Genomic DNA, 20330 nt, shown 5'->3' with positions numbered 1-20330 from the left:
AACCTAAGTAATTATGGCAGTCGGCTGTTAGCGATCAGATTTTTTTACGCGTTTGAAGTTCAGCAATTGCCAAAAAACAAAAACCAACAACAAAAAAAAGCTAAACAAAAGTCAGAGAATTGACTACAGTGTATACTCCGCCCTTCCCTGTGCACAGAGGAACGTCTATCGCCATGACAGGCTCCCAGTTTGTTATCTCTTTCCATAAACCTACACAGACTGCTGCTGTGTTTTGCACGGAAATATCCAAAGCTTTGAAGCCATGCCAGATGTTTGTCTTGGCTCTGCTTTCTGACGCTGCGAATGGACAAAGGAAGAACTTGTTAAAACAAACCAAGACTATGTCCATTTCCTCCTTTCACCCCCTCCATCTCCATTCTCATTGTTCTGCCCTGCGCACAGCTCTGAGAACGGTCACCAACAACAGCCCGCAAGCTAGAAAGTGATGCCAAAGGTCTGCTAATTACGCTTTGATGTCAGTCATTTCCAAGAATAATTACAGCTTACAATATGAACGTATCTCCACCCCTCAGGCTGATTTTCTCTCACCACAATAAATTCAAGAGGATTCCTCACACTTGCTCTGATAAAAAAACGAAAAAAAAAAACAACTTGAAGCTTGGACATTACAGCTGAAATCCTTCGGTTGTAGATTAATCTCTACAGAAAGTTTCTCTGTTTTCTCTCTGTTGCCGCTGTGCCGTTGCCGCTGTGTTTCTCCAGGTTCCAGAACCTGGAGAAACACAGCGGCCGGGGGAGAAACGCCCACACTTTGGGCCCCGACCACACGGCGAAGTGGACGGACGAGGGATCGTTCCCACGCGTTTCGTTTTCAGCCACGACGAACATCCTTTTGCTGTTTTTGAGGCTACAGTTTCACCTCTTTCGTTTAGGTCCGATTTACTTTACAAAATGTTCGTCAGATGCAATAATTCTTCAGTTTTATTGTCCCTCGTTGGTTGCTGTACATACCTCTGGCTCTCGGCGAGCACATAATTATAGAAAAGAAAGACAAGATGAATAGGTATAGGGCTTTGGCAAGACATTCCTGAAACGAAACCAGCATTTGGTTTCTTTCTGCTTCACTTCATCAGCTTTTTGTTGGAGGGGTGGGGAGGGCAATTATTTTACGCACACAAACACATGCATTACTGCCGCACCTAAAGATATTTAATGATGTCAGTGTATTGTGCTTCAACTTTAAAAAAAAATAAAAAAAGGCAAGTTGGCTGGGCTGTTGGAGCGGAACGAGGTACCTTCAGAGCACACCTGCTGGCTCTGAAATGAGCAGGTGGTGAGTGACATGGAGGTGAGAGGTGTAGGAGAGAAGTATTTCGTCCACATTTATGCACTCCCCTCTCCTGATTGAGATTAGCACCATGCTGCGATAAGCTCCCCCCATCCCCCAAACAAAGCATCTTAGGACGCATTCGCACCAGAACTCTGTTTAGTTCGCTTTAATGGAACTCTAGAGAGTCCGGTTGGTTTGGGGAGGTGTGATTGCGCAATCAAACGCTGATAAAAGACCAAAAAAAAAAATCAAATCCTGGTCCACCTAAAACCCAAGTCTCGGCTTTGTTGAAATGAATAATACTGTAGGGTATTGTGGGTAAATTAAATTAAAACAAACCCAAGAGTCTAGAGAAGAAGCGGAGAAGAAGCCTCTGGTTTTTAACCAATTTGCTGCAGTTTGACACCACTCTATTTTTGCTTGAGGCCAACGTTTCGTAAAAATGCCTCATAGCATAATTGCCCAAGTCGTATTTTGGCCAAATCGAAATATCTTTATAACTTTGACCTCCTTACAGCGCTACATCACCCTGCCAACAGCTGACCCATTTTGAAGCCCAGGTCGAGACAAAATATCGGTTGCTGTCAGAAAAACTGGAGACTCCAGGATTATGAATGTCCTCTTAGCGAGTTAGCGAAAATACCAACGCAGACCGTGGAGTACCAATAAAATGTAATTCACTGCAAAGCTACAGATTTTTCAGGCATATTTATGGCATTAATTTTAATGACATAATGAAGAGTTGGATTCGATGTTCGCAAATGTATATGTTGTAAACGACCTCCATCTGTGTTTGGGATAAAACGAAACTCCTGCTAAAGACAGATCTACCCACAATATTGTCATTGATTTTGGATCTCTTGTACATTGCGGGTAGCTTACTTGACAGTGATGATGTTGCGTATTAAAAACTCATATGGCCTTCAAAACACAGACAGTGTGAGAGGGCGACTGCTGTCAGTGTTAGCCTTTCTGGGGTATGATGGTTGAGTGTTTCTATATATGATAGGACTTTGATTTTAAAAAGAACCCTGATTAGACACTAGTAGACATCTACAGTAGATTAACAAAGTAAAGAAAAAAAAAAAAAAAAAAAAAAAGAAAACTGTATCCATGTTCACACAACAAGAAAAACACATTTTAGATTTTGTCCAAAGCAATAGGCTCAATCTTTAAAAAAAGAAAATGAAAATGGTTCTCTGATCAGACTCAACATTTTTCCAGAGGAAAAAGAATCCAGCCCCATCTCCATGTGTCTGTAATCTCTTTCGAGGCCCCTCTGCATCTTTAATTGCCTGGACACTCGTGTCCAAAGAGGCTGCTTTCGTTCCTCGGTGAAAAGACGAGACCTCTTCTGCTCCTACAACAGGCTTAAGCTGATAAACCCTCTTATTCAACATGGCCGTGGGATCGGCACTGCCAGCAAATAGATTGGGCAAAGAAAAAAAAAAAAAAAAAAAGACTAATCAAAACAGTGATTAGCCTCCAACGTGGAGTCAGAGCTAAGCCACGGTGCAGCCTCGGCAGGAGGTCTAAACTCCAAACAGAGAGAGTTTTCTGATAAATGTCTCCCGAAGTGCAGCAACATAAGCTGGGAGATGTGTGGAATGCATGTGGTGTGGCGCAATTTACCCAACAAAGACATAGCAGGAGGGGAATAGACCAGCGAGTATCGTGGTCTCCAGGCTCGTTACAGTCTTCAACCACTTTTAAAGACAAATTATTTCATTTCTTAGTTCATCTCATGAGTCTTCCTCTTAATTTCCAGTTACAGCCAGATCCTCTGGCGATGCCTCCATCAGACCTGCTGTTGCTATACTTCACAATACACGGGTGTCTCGGCAGCAAGGTCAGGCTCTGCGCTTCGTACTCAGCTGCACCGTGTGCACAACATGGAAAAAACTAATTCAACACCCATCTCCTCGCTGTGCTGAAGGATACAAACCAGAATTCAATCTATCTAAAAACATCGTCATCTTGCGCAAATTTGGCAGTTAACTCTTTCTTTAAATGCTCAGAATCAAATGCACAGGGCCAACATTAGGCAGAGAAATTCTCAGTTTTTCAGAAATGTTTACAAATGATTTTTCCAGTTTCAAGCCAAACCCCAAGTCTTTTGCCAAATTTCTAACAACTGAATTAAACAACTTCTCAAAGACAAGAAGTACAACTCTAGAACTTGATTGCTGTATGTTAGCATACCGCAGCTAGCTTGGCAGAGAATGTTAAATGCAAGTTATGTTTATTTGGTTTCCATAGAGAATCAATTAGAGACAGTCATGGTTATAATAGCTACAGCCAATATTGACATATCAATATTATGAATCCACTAATGTTGCAAGCAAAGAAATAAGCACATTCTATCTCGGTAAAATCTGCGCGGAAGCTACAGGCTCGAGCTCGCATGCTGGCTTCCTATTGCTCTTCCATTGTGTTCATCAAACTCGAGTCTCAGTCCAGGAGTCCAAGTCAAATTTTATGTCATGAGGGGACATGTGTGGGTGAAGTTTGAAGTTTTACTTTTGGCAAATCGAATTGAAGTCTCAAACTTGAGACGCAATCTTAGCCGTCCTTCTAGCTTCCAGTAAAATGGATTTTGAAAAAGTGGCTTTTTCAGCAGACCTCTGCAGCTTAAAAGTTTACCAATTTGATTGAGAGAACTAGAGAGATAAATGGATAAATAATAAGTAGCTCTCCAGATGTGTTTGTAAAAGCTATATTAAGCTAGCTAGCTTAATTTTTTCAGCAAACAAAAGAAAATCCTAACTGAGCATCAATACCGGCTGCGTGAACATAGCCTTAGTGTGTAAAATGACCGGCCTCCTCCAAGATGGCGACTGCGGAAGCTAACTGATGTAACAAGCCAACTTTTGCATTGCCTTTTTACTCTAAAGGCTCTGTGCCGTGAGCACATACATTTAACAAAATCAGTTTGTGTGTATCTAGTAGCACTGAAACCAAGACCCGTCATGTGATGACGTTAAAAATTATCCACAAGTCGCATGTATGTAGTAATGAGCATTTAGAATAGCGCACACCTTAGGGTTTCTGTAGTGGCAGGTAAACTCAGCTGATAAATACAACCCAAATATTCTGTAATAAAATAAATAAATCCACCACAGAACTGATAATTAAGCCCTATGAATGATTCCAAGGCCCCCACTGTTGTTTACTGTCCTAATTAGCTTGCCCACCACCGATCCTGACTATTAGTTCACACATTTGACCCCAACAGTCATGTGACTCAAATACACACAGTATATAAAACATAATTAACTTTGCTATATTTAATGTCAAACTACTATATTGTTAAAATGAAATCAGCAAACCCAGCTGCAGATGTTTCTGCACATTTTGATTCAGAACTGAAAACAAAACACACTAAATGAGCCAAATTCAACAGTGCTTGTTTGTGAACGCCGTCTCCTGGAGGAGCGGGAGCCGTGTGCACCTGCAAATTATCCCAATTGACTCTCTGGTTATTAGAAAAATAATGAGCCACCTACAGGCCAGGAACTCCGCTTCAACTGGACTCCCCTGCATTTTCCTCCACTCTCTCTCTTAATGCAATGTGCCAATTTAGCAAGGCCAGCATTTAAATAATCCTCCTAGTGCTAGAACGCAAGTCGAGTTGCTGAGCAGCAACAACAACAAAAAAACTACATTTACTAATTCTTACACGCTTAGCTCTCGCTGAAGCTTTTAAAAAGCAAAAAACGAAATAATGTTTTAGCCGCTCCACGAGAACTGACTTAAAGTGCCGATTCACGTTTTTGTGGGGAAGCCAAATGCGGTGACGTCCGACCTCATTAGAAACCCAGGATGCCATGCGCGGGCCGGCCTCATCGTCCCCGCAGGAGAATTAGCGGCTAGCTGTAAATGTGCCGCCTGTCCAACAGCAAACCGAGGATCAGCCATCAGTAAAGAGCCATTAATCCGCATTATGGAGGGATCCACATCAAAACGTGACATGAACACAAGCTGCTAGAAACACAGATGACGGAGCATGAGTCGCATGTGAAGCAGCTGTTGAGAATTAAGAGGGAGACTGGATCTAATGTCGCAGTGGATGAGGAACACAGGAGCACAGGCATCTTTACACCACGGCCAGGCCGTTTCTGTGGGTTTAATAGTGTTTAGTTTCTTGACTGGCAGGGGGGCCGACAAGCGCCTGAGCAGAGACTCATGCTGACAGACTGCTGTCGGAGAACCCAACTGTGTGTGTAGATCACAAAAGCCAAGAAACTGTACAAACGCAGATGAATTTTGAACTGTATTTTGACCCTTTTAGAGGTTGTGAGACATTTCAACAGCATAGCAAATGTCTTCAATCTGTCCTGTGAAGTTCTGTTCAAGTTGTTTGCTGTGAGCAGGACCTGCTTGTGTTTCTGGGAATGTTGGGGAAATATCATTTCTAAATGTTGCAACTCTGACACAACAAAGCCTGCCATGAATGCTAATGCTAGTTAGCAAGGCCACCATCAACAGAGGATGTCCTGTAATGGTAAGTTGTTTCTCTGCTGTTTGCACATACACGAGCATTATTGATTTCAGCAAGACAAATTTAAGACTTTTTAATGCCGATTTGAATTAAATTTAAGGCCAAAAATATTATGGGGGGCTATCAGGGGATGCTGCTGGCAACAGAAGTGAGCTTGTGGCAAAACAACAGAACGTCATCCAGCCAACTAGTGAGACATTTTCACGTAACCATGATAGACACACAAAAAAGCGACTGCATCGGGTAACAGAATACCACTGAAACCTTTCCTCAACAGAAACACACACGCGTATATTTTTTTTATTAAATAGTCCTGCCGCAACAAAATATGACCCGTTATTAATGTATACAAGGACAACTTACATTTTTCAAATGAATTTAAGACACTTAAGGCCTTAATTTTAAATACATGAATTTAAGATTTCATAAGACTTTTTAAGGATGTGTGGACAACATGGCTGACCTCTTATGAAAGGTTAAAAGGTTACATTTAAAATTAAAACAAATATTTAAATTCAACCTGTTTTTTTCCCCCCATCTGGTCCTTATTTTAACTAGGTAACCCATAAAAAAAAGCCAATCGACTAAGATGAAACATTTATATGGCGACCCATTTTTGTTGTTTTACAACCACATCAAGCCATCCTTTTTCTGTGAAAACCTGCTCTTGTCAGTTGCCTGCTTAATCTCCCGGTGCCACAAACAGCAGGGCTGGTGCCAGGGTGCCATGCCGCACGCTGAGACACTGGGTCTCTTTGTACGGCGAACCCATTTCAAGCAGGAGCTGCAGGAGCACTTACACTTGGGTGAATATGGCACAGAGGCTTGAGGAGGAGGAGCAGAGGTTGCCGTTGGCACATATACCACTCTGCTTCCACTCAGTCACATGGATGGACTCAATGGAAAACAAGCAAAAAGATAAAAGTACAAATACATCTTAAAAATCAGTCGCATCACTCGCCGATGGACGACACGCATTTTCTCCCGCCTTAGCGACAGGGTTAATAAACATGAAGCGAGCTCAAACAACACGAGGAGTGCACATCCATCCGTCATTGTGTCAGTTGTCATTTTGCTTAAGAAACACGATCAGTGGCGATGATGAGGAGGAGGAAAACTGGGGAAACCGCCGAGAGGCAACATTCAATCTAGGAAAGATAAAGGGGCAAACGAAAGACGGCTACGGATGGCAGGATGCCTCTGGGGGCGACTGTGAGGTTATTATGGTGGGAAGGGCAGCTGAGCTGTTGTATGGGGCAATTACAGACTGAAAGAGTCGGCTGACGGGTGGGATGGGGGGGCAGTAGAGGCGAATCGAGACACGGCAGCATTAAAAAACATGAAGCTCAGCCGGACGAGGTTTGCTTCGTCCACTGACCGCCATGCGCTTATCCTCATGGAAACCTCGTCTGAACAAACCGCCTGTATGTCATCACCAGAATGTCAAATTATTGTAACGCTGAACTTTATTCTGCGCTGGTTTTGGATGCTTTCACTGGCAGATGCGTTAGTCTGGTTGTTGGACGACAAGCGAATGAATCATCTGTTGTTCTCATCCCGAGCTCCAGCAGACACCGTGGCGAATACATCAGCCGTGTCCGTTATCCTTAACGTCACTCTGCTGTGGAAAGTCCTGCCTGGAAACCACACGGCGTCCAGCGGCGGTCCAACTAGGGGAGGAAGGTTGGGGCCGGGGAGTAAAGTCAGATGGAGGCTGTAGCCTTACGGATATCGCGTTAACAACAAGATAACGGGAGCAGAGAGTATTTTACGAGGCACACAGAGACTCTCGGAGTCTTAGAAAAAGTACTCGCAGTCCTTGGATGTTTCCCCATTTCTGTCCGTATCGAGGCTACAAAAACTTTGACGTATTCTGGTCTGATTTTGGGTGATCAAAAGCAGTAGCGGATAGCTTCGTGGGTTATTTTACAAGTGAAAATGGTAAAAAGTGCACTATTCATTAGCAATTTGTCCCCACTAGTCAGGACAATGCAAAGTCTAATTTTCACCTCAGGTATAATGGCTTCAAGCCTCTACTACACTGTAAAACCACAATCCACCAAAATGGTTTTTCAAGTTTCTAGTGCAAATATTTTATAAAACCTGAATTAAGACAAAAATAACTTTTCAGAAAGACAGATAAGCTTCAAGTGCATCTGTTGTATTCCCTGTGTTTAGCTCCACTCATCGTCTTCAAACGGTTTTCCTGCACCAGGGCTGAGGAAAGGCTTCACCAACTCAAACTTAAGACTCTTTAAAGACCTTTTAAAGACGATTATGAAAGGAATTTAAGATCTATATCTCCACAGAAATGTACAAACACTGACTAGCCAAGTGGCGACAAAATTGCATTTACCCAAATAATAACAAAAACAAGTTAGCTTGCCAACAAGGGTAAATAAGCAGCTATTTAGCAGAAGCCTCAATTGTCTTGAGTCACAAAACACAATGATCATAAATCATGAAATTATAAAAAGTTTGAGTCAGTGAAGCACATCACAATCCCACCACTGTTGGCTCTGACTATGCATCCAGACTAACCTACAGACATTGCAGATAATGCGACACAAAAAAGGTGTTGCTATTAGTTTTGCTTTCTGTCATTAGCCGCCTCCTTGTAATGATTTTATGACAACACATCGCTCCATAAATGGTGGATGTAACGTTATTCTCCTGCGCATCGCGGGTCGCGTTCATGTCGTAGTAATATGAGCAACCAAGCTAAACAATAAAATAAATACTGGAATCGAGCATAAACACCTGCTATGTGGACGTAGCCTAAGTTACATACAAATTAGTGACTTCTGAAGGCAAATGGTTTCCGTTGATTTTAGGGGGAAATGTTAACAGAACTTGTTAACTCTCAAAGGGTAAACCCCCGAAGCTGCAGTTGTGATGACAGCCTCTTGAAACATTACACATCACCTTGTAAAGTGGCAACAGTGGCCGGTGGGAGCAGAAGGCAACTTGAGCTCTGTGGTGCGAGATTGGACATTAGCGTCCCGGCCGCAGCCTCTAGCGCTCTCATTGCAGCAGGTGTCTGCGCCGCGCATTCTTTACAGGAGCTCTTGTCAAACATGGCGAGTAGGACGCAGGGGCCATCCCAGCTGCACAACAATGGGAGTCAAACTATGGCAGCCAGAGTCAAGGTAACGGTTCCCGGAAGGTCAGAGGCAAAACTAGTTCAACATGAAAGCAGACGGAGCAAACGGAGTTTATAAAAAGCGATTTAGAGAAGTTAAAGTGAATGGACATTGTGATTTGCCGTCTCAAGATCATCGTGAGGTGACAGGATACAAGCACACTTTACTTTACAGCTGTTAAAGCCCCATAGGGTCATTTTAATTAACACAGGATAGGTTATGAAAGCACCAGCTGCACATACAGAGAAACACTTGTAAGTTTTTATTTGTTCAAATTTTATCATTTCAGCTACACAAGTCTGAACTGCAAAGGAGAATGCATGCACACAATAACTAATTACAGGTATTTAAAAGTTTTGTTTTTTTTATGTTTGTTTTTTTGCTTGTGCAAAAAACGTCATGCCCCGACTCTGGACTGTAATAAAAGCAATGGATTTAACTGGAAGCACAAAATCTTAAAGTGTCTCTTTCTAGTTTAAATATCTTAGTACGCTTGAAATAAGACGAAAAAAGAAAAAAACGCTTCAGCAAGATATAGGAGCTTCTTTTAAGTAATTAAATCTTTAAATTGATGAAAGTCAACATTAAAGACAACTTTAATGTCTTTAATAAAAAAAAAGTCTGTTATGAGTGAATTTATGAGCAGATGCAAGGTGTTTTTCCCATGTTACAAGTGAAATAACATGGGAACCAATAGTTTTTGTATTATTTCTAGTGTACAAAGATATTTGCATTAGAAACTAGATAGAAAATACTTGGGGAAATTTTGTGTCTTGCAACAAAAAATTTCTCCACTTAAGTCGAGATGTCTGACACGTTCAAAAATCTTCTAAATATTGCAAATACAATGTTAGAAGAAAGGGTAATGAAAATTGTGTTGTTTTTTCCCCCCACAGTTCCACCATCTCATTTACTCTTGAAAGTCTAAAAACAAACAAACAAAAAAAAGTTTAAAAAAAAAATTTCATAAGCAGTTTAACCAAAAACATTTAGGCCAATTTAATGACCAGCAAAATCTTAACACGTGTTCCCATGATTTACTGCTCAGGGTCAAATGTCTTTCAGTGAGGATCGGTTTCCCTGTTCAGACTGCAGAGCTCACATTTCCTGGCATTAGACACCGGCGTTAAGGAATCCGTGCTATAAATCTAAAAAAATAAATAAATAAAAAAGTGCTATTTCACACCTTTGGCTGAAACACCGTTATGCCGTAATTTAGCATTTTTCCTTCTGTTAGCAATGGCTTTCATGGTTTTTGTTTAATGCAAGATTTTTTACATCACACTTGTTTTAGCTATTGGAGTAAAGATAAAAACAAAATTGACTCCCGTGTCAATATTTAGCACATTTAATTCTTCAAAAGCAATGAGGAATTGCTAAAGCTAAATTGGCCAATCTGACCAAAACACAGGAAATCGGTGTGGGCCCCACGATCAGTTCAAGGTTTAAATCAAACTTTATATTCTCCTCAACACAACATATCAACACTAATTGGTGAAGATGTTTTGTTTGCTGCATTTCCCCCCCCAATCTAAGGTTTCTACAAAACCTAAAACACCTTAGTAAAAGCCAACAGCTGGATCAAGAAGCCCCAGATAAAACATTTAGCGCCTCCTTTGAAGCCACTTATTCTTGTGTTCGCAGGACAAGGAGGTCTGCGACACCCGATGAGCGCGACGCAATAACGATTTCAGCAGACGAGGGCCGTGCTGATGAAAGGCGTCCTTAACCTCGCTCTGAGGCTGCTAAGAACCGTCATCACCTGGCGGGGAGTCGAGCGAGCTGCAGGATCCGACAGGGTTTTTACTTGTGATGTGATCCCCCGTTATTATAATGCAGTCAGAAAAATCTCTATGCGATGTAGATTTGCAAGATTTCAGTTTTGCACAACTCCAGCAATTGTCGGCAAGGCGACATCTGGACACCTACTTCCAGTCGGCAGTAATATATTCAAACAAAATGGGTTCTGTGCTTCACGGAAATATGATCTCATGGTCTTTTCTGGCTTCTAAGTAAAATGTATTCTGTTACCGACCCGAGTATCTCTGAAAAACAAAACAAACAAATGAAGAAAAAAAAAACGACAACAGACTTGGACAGATTCCAGGTTAGCTTCGACCCGATAACTAGCACTGTTCAGAATGTTGGAGCAGATTTCAGATTTTTGTGAAGCTTTAACCTGCCGACACCATTTAATACGACAAATGAGCATTAAAATGGCCTTCCTGCCAAGAGCGGTCATAAATTATTTACATCGGGGGCTGAGGAGACGTCGAGTCCTGTGTGAGAGAGCAGTCGCTTTAAAACGGGGTTTTATTAATATTTTAAGACAAAATGAGAAATTTAAACCTTTAGCATCTAATACAAGCAAGTAGCATCGTTAGCATGATTAGCCCTCATCTTCATCTGTGATGAGGGCCAACATTTACAAATTGAGCATGTTTCATGACACGCTGGAATCAACAGCAGAGAAATTAAGTGTGCTTCCTTTAGCCTTCTGTTTATGTACTCCAAGTCTTGCTCTCTCTCACCGTTATGCAGTCTGAATTAAAACACACAGCACTGCAATAGAAACACTTTTTTTGTATCACGGCAGGTTGTATGCAACAACAACGCACTTATTAGCATCAAAAGTTTGTAATTCGAACGTGTTGAATCCAAAGCTTTCCTGTTAAATCATAGACCTATAAATTGCCAAGACACCGCATGCGTAGTCGCTCCCACGTACCAAGATCATCACTCCAACGCCTTGACAAGATGTCGCCATCTCCTTTGATGGCTAACACGCTAGCACCGTGGCAGGAATGTGAATATACTGTACATCCTGTAAATGTTTACATCCATCGCTGCCGTGATTTTTAATGGCTCATCACGTGAACAAACTTATTTACATGGGATTTTAATTTCATTTCTTATTCAATGGAAACACAATTGCATAATTTGTGTTTTTTTTTGGCACAATATCCGAATCGATTTACGCACTTTTGTAATGTTAACGCGGCTACTGACAGTGAATACAGACACCACATCTTGGTAGCACTCGGTATGATGCGTGACTGGAAAGACGTTGGGTTTTGGATCAAAACTAAACCTTGGTCTGCTTCTGGTCACCGGTCATCCCTACCCGACAAACTCCATTGCTTAACCCAATGATTTATTTTCTTGTTGAATTAATACCTCCTGTAGAAGAGTGAAAACTAAAAAGGATGAAGTGAGAGTGAGACGGCTCGGTAAGTCATTGTAGGATATGGGTGGGCAAGCAGAGCGAGGGGAGGAAGTGAAGTCAGAGTATCTGACGTGGGCGGTGAGGCGTTGGAGCTCTGGACAAAGGAGAGTGGAGCAAAAAAAAAAAGTGCATCCTTCACCAAGAGGTGAACTCTCCCTGATCCAAGAAAAAAATTAAGTCAAATAAAATAAAATAAATTTTTTTTAAAAAAAAGCAGCAACTTTAGAGCTGCTTCTGCTTTTCTCTACCTCTAAACTTAAAGTCCCTGGTCTGCCAGGACGAGTACTGCACACACTAATCCAACGACAAAACAATTAATTCCCCTCTGGTCCCAGTTAGCCACTTCCTGTGTCTTCAAGACAAACAAATCCGAAAACAATAGGCAGCTAATTACGCCTGCAACCAATAACGCCATTCATTATCATTCAGTCTGCTAATTATTGGCTGCTTATTTTTCCCGTAAGTCAGCTAATTGTTTTGGCAAGAAACAATTAACAAAATCTGTTACTCAGACTGGAGCTCGGAAGGACGGCGCATTTCATTTACGCCAAAAAGAAACGCAGTAAAATAGAAATGGTTGAAAACTAGCAACAGTTTAAAACTAATTGCGGAGCTTTCCAACATTTTGTCACGTTACGACCACAAGCCTCAGTGTGCTTTTTTTTTTTATTTATTTGGGGTTTCATGCGACGGACCAACAAAGATAAAAAGCGGAGGCTTTTTTGCTGGTGCAAGGTCTAAAAGATAAAAATGTATTGGATAAAAATACATGCCACTTTTAAAATTTTCATTTGGGACACAGAAGCTGAAAACGCAGTCCGTCGTATAAAACACATTGGAGATTGGGTTTGAGGAACGTGTGAAAGTGCTAAAAGAGGAGTTCATTTTGAGCAACAACCAGCTGAGAATAACAAAAATAAATTCAGTGTCACCACTTTTAGATATTCAAGCAAACCAACTGGATGGAGCAATATAAAATTAGCAAACATAAGTCTCAACATTACAATTTTGTAATCTAGCGAGCAGATGAAATGAGTGTTAGTAACGCCACATTTTAGACTGATACTGTACATGCAGTATTTATTGTAACGTTTATCATTCATCGGGATAAATTTCTCATGCAACAGTATGATAAATTTGAATGCAGTTTAAATTCCCTCAGAACTGTCCTTACTGTTCAGGTTGTTAGTTTTACCTTTTGCCCCCCTCTCCACTGTTTGTTCAATAAAAGCATTAATAAATACCCAATAAATGTGAAAATACAGTCACCGTGTGCAGCTTAGCGATGCACTCGGTCACCAGTCCCTTCTTTACGTGGCCGGTGTCCTAAAGAAACTCATTACAAATGGGAATGTTTTCTTTTTTTTTTTACCCCACCAAGAGCATCATTTGTGTTCGTGGGGCTCTGATTGCCGTGACACACGGTCACAGAGTCATACAGTTACCTAGAAAAAGTAGCAATAAGTAGTTTTTATCCTTACTTTTATCGTAGCACCACAAAATATTGCGATAAAACTTTTAAGCCCATGTCGCCCAGCACATAGTAGGAATATTTCAAAACGTGACATGGAGCCAAACAGAGCTGGACAGCTGCACACTGCAACACGAGGCCCAGACAGACAGACAGGCGGACCACCAAGAAGAGCACGAACAATGCCCATGTCGATGCCACAGATATTTTCCGCTCTGGGTCAGAAAACATAATGAGGCTGCAGTGCGACGGTGGACGTGCTCAGTTCCCCAGGACAACCCCTCCCCGCTTCCTCCTCCATCATCTGAACCTCATTCAGACCTGGAGTTCATTATAAGGTGCAACGGAAACAATCACCGGTGATCAGAAAGAATTTACAGGACAACATTTCAATCCAAATCCTGCCAACATAGCAAAGGGTCAGGAAGGCTGCTCTGGTTTGACTCAAGAGGGCGATTCCATTATGGGAAAGTAATGGAGACAGGAAGTCATATTGAAGGCTTTCAGTCTCTCAAGCTCATATTTTAATGTAATCAAATCCGAAAGACATTTTTGAAGTTTATTTCGTTGCAGAAAAATGCAATAAATCACAATGAAAATCTCTGCCAATGTCAGAATTCACACACTGATGCATTACAGCTGACTCTGGATTTTTTTTTTTTTTTAGTCATATAGAATTGCAATAGACCAACGCTGTAATCAGGACGCTGGCCTGGCCTCCAGGAGCACACACACGCAATTCCTGCAACATAATCCTCCGCTCCATTGTTTGCAAAGACTGCCAACATGGCCGGGATATAGTGACACAGAAAAATGCATTTGTACAGAAACTTAAAAATCCACCAGCATGATGTGTGACAGGGGAGGGAAAAAAAAATTTCCATTGGATTGTTACAGCTGAAATTATTATTTTTTTTAAAACAACGATTTATGCACACAAATCTAAAAAAAAAAAGAAATATTCAGCTGCGTTCGAAATTATTTGGCTAAGGAGGAAAACCAAAACCTTATTTCCACTAAATTTAAGCTCATTTTCAGAAGCTGTAGCAAGTTTGTAAATTCCAGTTGTTGAACAAAAATAAAATGTACATATATATATATATATATATATATATATACATACATAAAAGCAAGATTAGAGATGCAGCAAGCAATCAGCTAGAATCTGATTTTCAACTGATCGACTCAGATTAATGAGCTGCAGGTCCAATACTGAAAATAAAAAATAAAATACTGCATTTCCTGTCTCACATGGGTCATAACTAGAAACTTCCTCCAATATTTTTCCCATCTAAAAACAGCATGTAGCATGATGCATGTTTTCTGGGAATTTAATAAAAGTAACAAAGGCTAGCAACATACGCTTTGATGCATAAACTCTGATTTTCTATTTCTATAAACGGCTCTCTAACATGCAGCACATTTGGCTTGTATAAGTTTTTGTCCCTGGAATTAGAAATAAATAATACAATCAGAGTTTGTCAAAATGGACATCAGTGGGTCACACCCCCACATAAAGCCAGACAAAAGACTTCCTGCCAGGAAAATAAATTGGTGTATTTAAAAAAAAAAAAAAAAAAACATCTATATATAAAAAACATATTTTTAAAAAAGAAAAAAGTGCTTTCAAATTGATTCAAATCCTCCAAACGTTTTGTTTTTTTGTGGAAACACACAAAAAGCTGAAAATACTACACTGGCAGCATTTTAGGCCTTTGACTGTACAGCAACCTAAACTGAATGGACAAATAACAAAAACAGGCATTAAATTGCCATAATCGTTCTCTAATTCGCCGTTTCTCCAGTCTGTCTCTGGGTAAAAATCATTAGTGTGTTTGGAAAGCGGAAAGCCAGAAGGAAGTCAAATGTGTTTCCCCTCCTAATAATAACTCAGGAATGTCAGCAGCAGCACATTTACGTCCAGATAGAACTGGACGAATTAAAGTCTGGCTTATTTCAGCAGACGCAATTATCAACAGACTGATTCGTTGAGCATAATCCAGATAAAGTTATTAACAATGGCATCATACTTTAATTCCCTGATTAGATCCTGTGAAATGAATTAGTCTCAACCCAGAATAGACTCGGGTGTTTTTAACTCATTTCAGTTCATCTTCTCTACTACTGATAATCTGCAGTTATCATGACAGATTATGGGCTAATTAAAAGCAGATTGACTTGTTTAGAAGAATGAAACTAAACTCCAGAAGTGCATAAAAACAACGAGAGAGAATATATATATATATATATATATATATATATATATATATATATCTATATATAGATATATATGTGTTTTGTTTCCAGTGGCTCTCAGGTCACTTGTAACCAGGGACTGATCCGCCAGACTGGGCTGCCCTCCATCACCGCCTGGCCTCTCTCTCTTACCTTTTTGTGTCTGTCTTTGAAAGGTAGCGCAGGCCACGGCATCTCCTGCAAAAAGTCCTGCCAGTGTTTCTGGTCCTGGTCGGACGACACGAAGACGACTTCCAGCTTGTCCTTATGCTCGGACGCCTTTTTGAAGCGGCTGTAAAACTCGCACAGGCTTCCGTTGAACTGCTTGCACGGGGCGTTCAGGCTGCACCCGAAGAAGAGCCCGACCAGGGAGAGCCTCGCGCCCAGAGACTGCACGTCCACCTCGGCTTTCTCGCTGTTCACGAGCCGCTCCCCGAGCAGACTCACCAGAAACTCCGACATCGCGGCTCGACACGGTCCGAGAACACGCAGCCACAGCCGTAACCCCCCTCCCGCTCCCTCTTCAGCCGAGGCTGCTGCACATGTAACCGCGGCGTGTGTTCGGGGCGACACCCAGCACTTCCTTTCGCCTCCACCGAGGGGTTTGTGAGGGGAGCTCCGAGCCCCGGAGGTAAGGAGAGAGGCGTTGCGGTGGTGAGGGCTTCGCCGCGGCTCTTGCTCGTCCCTCCGCTCTGAGCGCTGTGCAGGAATGCGCGTCGCTTAAATCTCCCTGTCTGCAACCGCGATGACTCCCATTTAGCACGGAGTCGCTCATTTACACCAGCTGTTGCTAAATGAGAGTTCACTTCTCCTGCATGTCATACGAGGGTTTTAATGCAGTAACGCCTCAAAACGAGGCTGAATTAGATTTTTATTTTGTTTTTATTCTCAACTCTCTTATTTTGATATTTCCACTTCCGCGACTGCTCCGTTTCGTCACAAACACACACATATTTGTTACAGGTAATTACTGTATCGATCTAATAAGTTTTATTTTATATACTGAGTGAATTTCATCAAGATTTTTGTAAACGCTGGAGCGACCCAGCAACTTCTGAGAGTCTGCCGCCACCTAGCGGTCAGAACAAGAAAACAACATGTGGGCGTGCCTTCTTTATTCAGTCCATACTTTTGGAGAACATTTTAAAAAAAAAGGTTTACGCTGTGTTTCAGGGCCGGTCCGAGACTTTTTGGGACCTTATGCAGATTTTCATTTAGGGCCCATCATACCAACACCAAATGCTTTATCGTTCCTAAGCTACTCTATGTAACATGTCTGCTCTCATTGGCGCTGTCTGTAATTAGCTTACATCATAGCAGTGTTGTTATTGCTAATGATTTTAACCCTACAGGAGTAGCAAACAAGGAAATATATTTGGATTTTGAAATGCAGAGTGATATTTAAGTATTCCACATTATTTGAATTACTTGAAAGTAACATCAGTTGATAAAACCCTAAATTTACAGTAAATAATTTCATGTTACATTTCCCCATGAGTGGCAGCAGGCAACATGAGGAATAGATTGACCTGTTACTTGTGCAACACTGTAAGAATAATAAAAATGGTTTCCCATGTGCAATAGCATTTAGTTTGTGTTATTCAAATGTATTTTAAACATATATTTGCTTTATTTTATGTTTGGTCTATCATATAGAAACCTCAATAAAATGCAGCGTGCCTTGTGGTTGCAACATGACAAATGACAAAGTCTGAGGAGGATGAATATTTGTGAAAACCCAAACATCAGAGACAAGAATCCTTAGAAATAACTGAACATCTCATGACGACTGCAGATGCTTTTTACATGTTCTTTACGCATCAAGTTTTGCAAGAGGCAGATGAAACTTTTTGGTGACCTCTGTAAGAACAGTTGACAAGCGGAAGATGTAGCAAATCGCAAATAACGCATTGTTTAACTATTCAACATCAAATGTTTATTTTTATTTTTATTTACGTTCAATTGCAAGGCAATGGAAAAAATGATCACAATATAAAAATCTCTAGTTGTTTTTTGAATCAACAATTAGTGTGTGTGTGTGTATTTATTGACTGATTGCACAGCATCATCAAAGGAGAAATAGATCCTTCTAAACAACCCCACTAAACAACGAATGATGGAGCTGCATGTGACAGACTGGTTGTTTTTGTAAAAGCGCAGCTAGCAATTCAGTTGCACCAATTTGTATTGAGATCAGAACTGGGTGATTACTAAGTGCTTGAATGAAGCAATGTAAACGGTCGATTAGTGAAGAAATGTTGGCTCTTTATGAGCCGGGGACCGTTCAGTCTTCAGTGAACATCATCTTCACCAGATCTGGCTTGAAGCACTCTTCCTCCACCAGCTTCTGAGGCTGCAGCACAAAGATCACAGTTAGCTTGTAGCACTGCTCTGATGGTAGATGGGTTTTTTTTAATTATTTATTTAAGAGAGCTTTTAACAACATTTGGGTTTTCAAAACATCTCTGTCGACTTTCACATCCAGGCTCTATGGACTCATTATTGCAGATTCAAACATTAAACGATTAACTGCTTACTGTGCCGTATCGCAGCAGAGTGGGAACTCCAGTCAACTTCAGGGTCTTCTTGAAGTCATTGTTCAGATCCTTCCAACTAAAGCACAAGGTAGACATTACTGCAACAAACTGGTTTCTACAGTATTCAAAACCAGCAGCAATATCAGCTCTGTGGCTATGAAATAAACTAAAAAATAATGCAATTTGGGGAGGAGATGTATTATTCACTCAATTGTATATATATATATATATATAAACTTTTAACTGAAGATAAATAGCTCTGCACTGACCAAGCTGGATCTATCACAAGTCGTAGACTATGAACTTGAAGAGACATTGTCTAAATGTATGAACATGTATGAAAAAGGAAAAAAAAAAAGAAATCACATTTTTTCCAAATGAAACGATAAACCCTCATCAAGTAAATCTCACTACAACATAATTTAAATACTTTATTGATGTAGTTATTATGTTTAATACCTAGTGCCCTTTTGTCATACTAGTCAGTAATTCAGTTGGGTAATAATTATTATTTCATCAATATTTCTCTTAAAAATGAGAAGAAGAAAGAAGGAAAAAGAAGAAGAAAGGTTTTTTTTAAAATTTATTTTTAACAAAACATTTATTGTGCAATAATTTAACAATGAACTGTTACATAATGAGGTCGAAAACAAACAAACAAAAAAAAAAACAATGAAGAAGAAGAAACTTACTATGGTCTATCTCCAACTTGACAATAAATGAAGACGGAGCCCTCAGGAAGATGAGTCAGCTCCCCTCTTACAATCGGCTCAGCTGAAAAAACAAACAAACAAAAATAAAACAAGAACATTTTTTTTAATGCAAAAATAAATAAATAATAAAAATCAAAAATATTTTAGAGCAACAAATGATAAACATAATGCAGCCAGTCTTGCTCAACGACATAAGCTATATTTAAGTTACCTTTCACACAATCTGGACACCAGCTCTTTCCCTCGGCGTCTTTGTTACCTGAAAAATACGCGAAAATATCCTTCCCTTTTCTCGCAGACACCGCCTTACAGAACTCCTCGTATCCGTGCACGACCACTTCCTCATAACCGGCCATGCTTTCCACTAAGCAGATGTGAAATCTCAAGTCTGAGCCGCTACAAGCACACGCTCGAACACTGAAGTTGCGACAAAAATAAGGAATCAGAAGCTGAAGAATTACTTCCGGGTTGAGCAGCGGTTCTTAAAGCGATCGCGCACGAGAGTTCGGCCATGCGTAGCGGGACGTTTTAACATAAAATCGGTTTCACAACACTTACTTTTTTTTTGTAAAATCTGACATTGGTTCATGACTAGATGTGTTTGTTAATTAAGAGGACTCTAATTATATTCTGACTTGACAAAATATATATTTGCGATATGTCGAATTACATTCTAACTGGTAGAAATGACATAAAATGTACCATAAAGTTGTAGGAATATATCTACAATAAATTGCTGACTATCTGAAACATATATTTCAGATATCAGCAAGAATTGTCACTAGCCATTAAGTAAGTTTTAGATATGTGCCTTTTTGTTCTGACTAGTTATATTTCCAGTTAAAGATGTCTTAGTTGTACTCATTATTCATAATATCTTACATGTATTTTTAAGTATCAGGTAATTAGATTAAATTAATCCGAATTAAATTGCAAATATCTTGAAAGCAAATAATGACAGGTCAAAACTTTTAAATATTTTTGACAAGTCAAAATTCCTTATAAAATTCTAAAAATATCTCAAATTGAAATAGATATTTTGATTTTTTTATTCTAGATGCCTTTGAGATATATTGTAAAAAAAAAAAAAAAAAGACTAATCAAAATGTTCTTTAGAATATCTTGAATTATTATTCATACTAGTCAAAATGTAATAGCAGATATCTTAAGTTACCATTAGGGATAATGAAATTGCATTTTTAGATATCTAGAA

General features: G+C 40.2%; 2 protein-coding genes across 2 annotated transcripts in view; both read right to left on the bottom strand.

Moving 5' to 3' along the window:
* The window catches only part of nxn (nucleoredoxin), a 69396-nt gene extending 52718 nt beyond the window's left edge, over positions 1–16678 (bottom strand). Inside the window, exon 1 of the mRNA XM_028045516.1 lies at positions 16021–16678. Within this exon, the coding sequence (XP_027901317.1) occupies positions 16021–16329 (309 nt within the window). The 5' untranslated portion in view covers positions 16330–16678. The remainder of the gene's footprint in view (positions 1–16020) is intronic.
* A 1110-nt stretch (positions 16679–17788) lies between these two features.
* Positions 17789–19573, bottom strand: txndc17 (thioredoxin domain containing 17). Its single transcript, XM_028045517.1, has 4 exons — positions 19329–19573; positions 19097–19178; positions 18405–18480; positions 17789–18220 (listed from the first exon to the last, which is right to left on the bottom strand). The coding sequence occupies exons 1-4, from the start codon at positions 19471–19473 to the stop codon at positions 18152–18154; spliced, it is 372 nt and encodes a 123-aa protein (XP_027901318.1). The 5' UTR covers positions 19474–19573; the 3' UTR covers positions 17789–18151.
* Positions 19574–20330: the final 757 nt, after the last annotated feature.

This window comes from Xiphophorus couchianus, chromosome 18, assembly GCF_001444195.1.
Source record: "Xiphophorus couchianus chromosome 18, X_couchianus-1.0, whole genome shotgun sequence".
Lineage (NCBI taxonomy): Eukaryota > Metazoa > Chordata > Actinopteri > Cyprinodontiformes > Poeciliidae > Xiphophorus > Xiphophorus couchianus.
The sequence above is the reverse complement of the archived record's forward strand: the minus strand, read 5'-3'. Positions and strand labels throughout refer to the sequence as shown.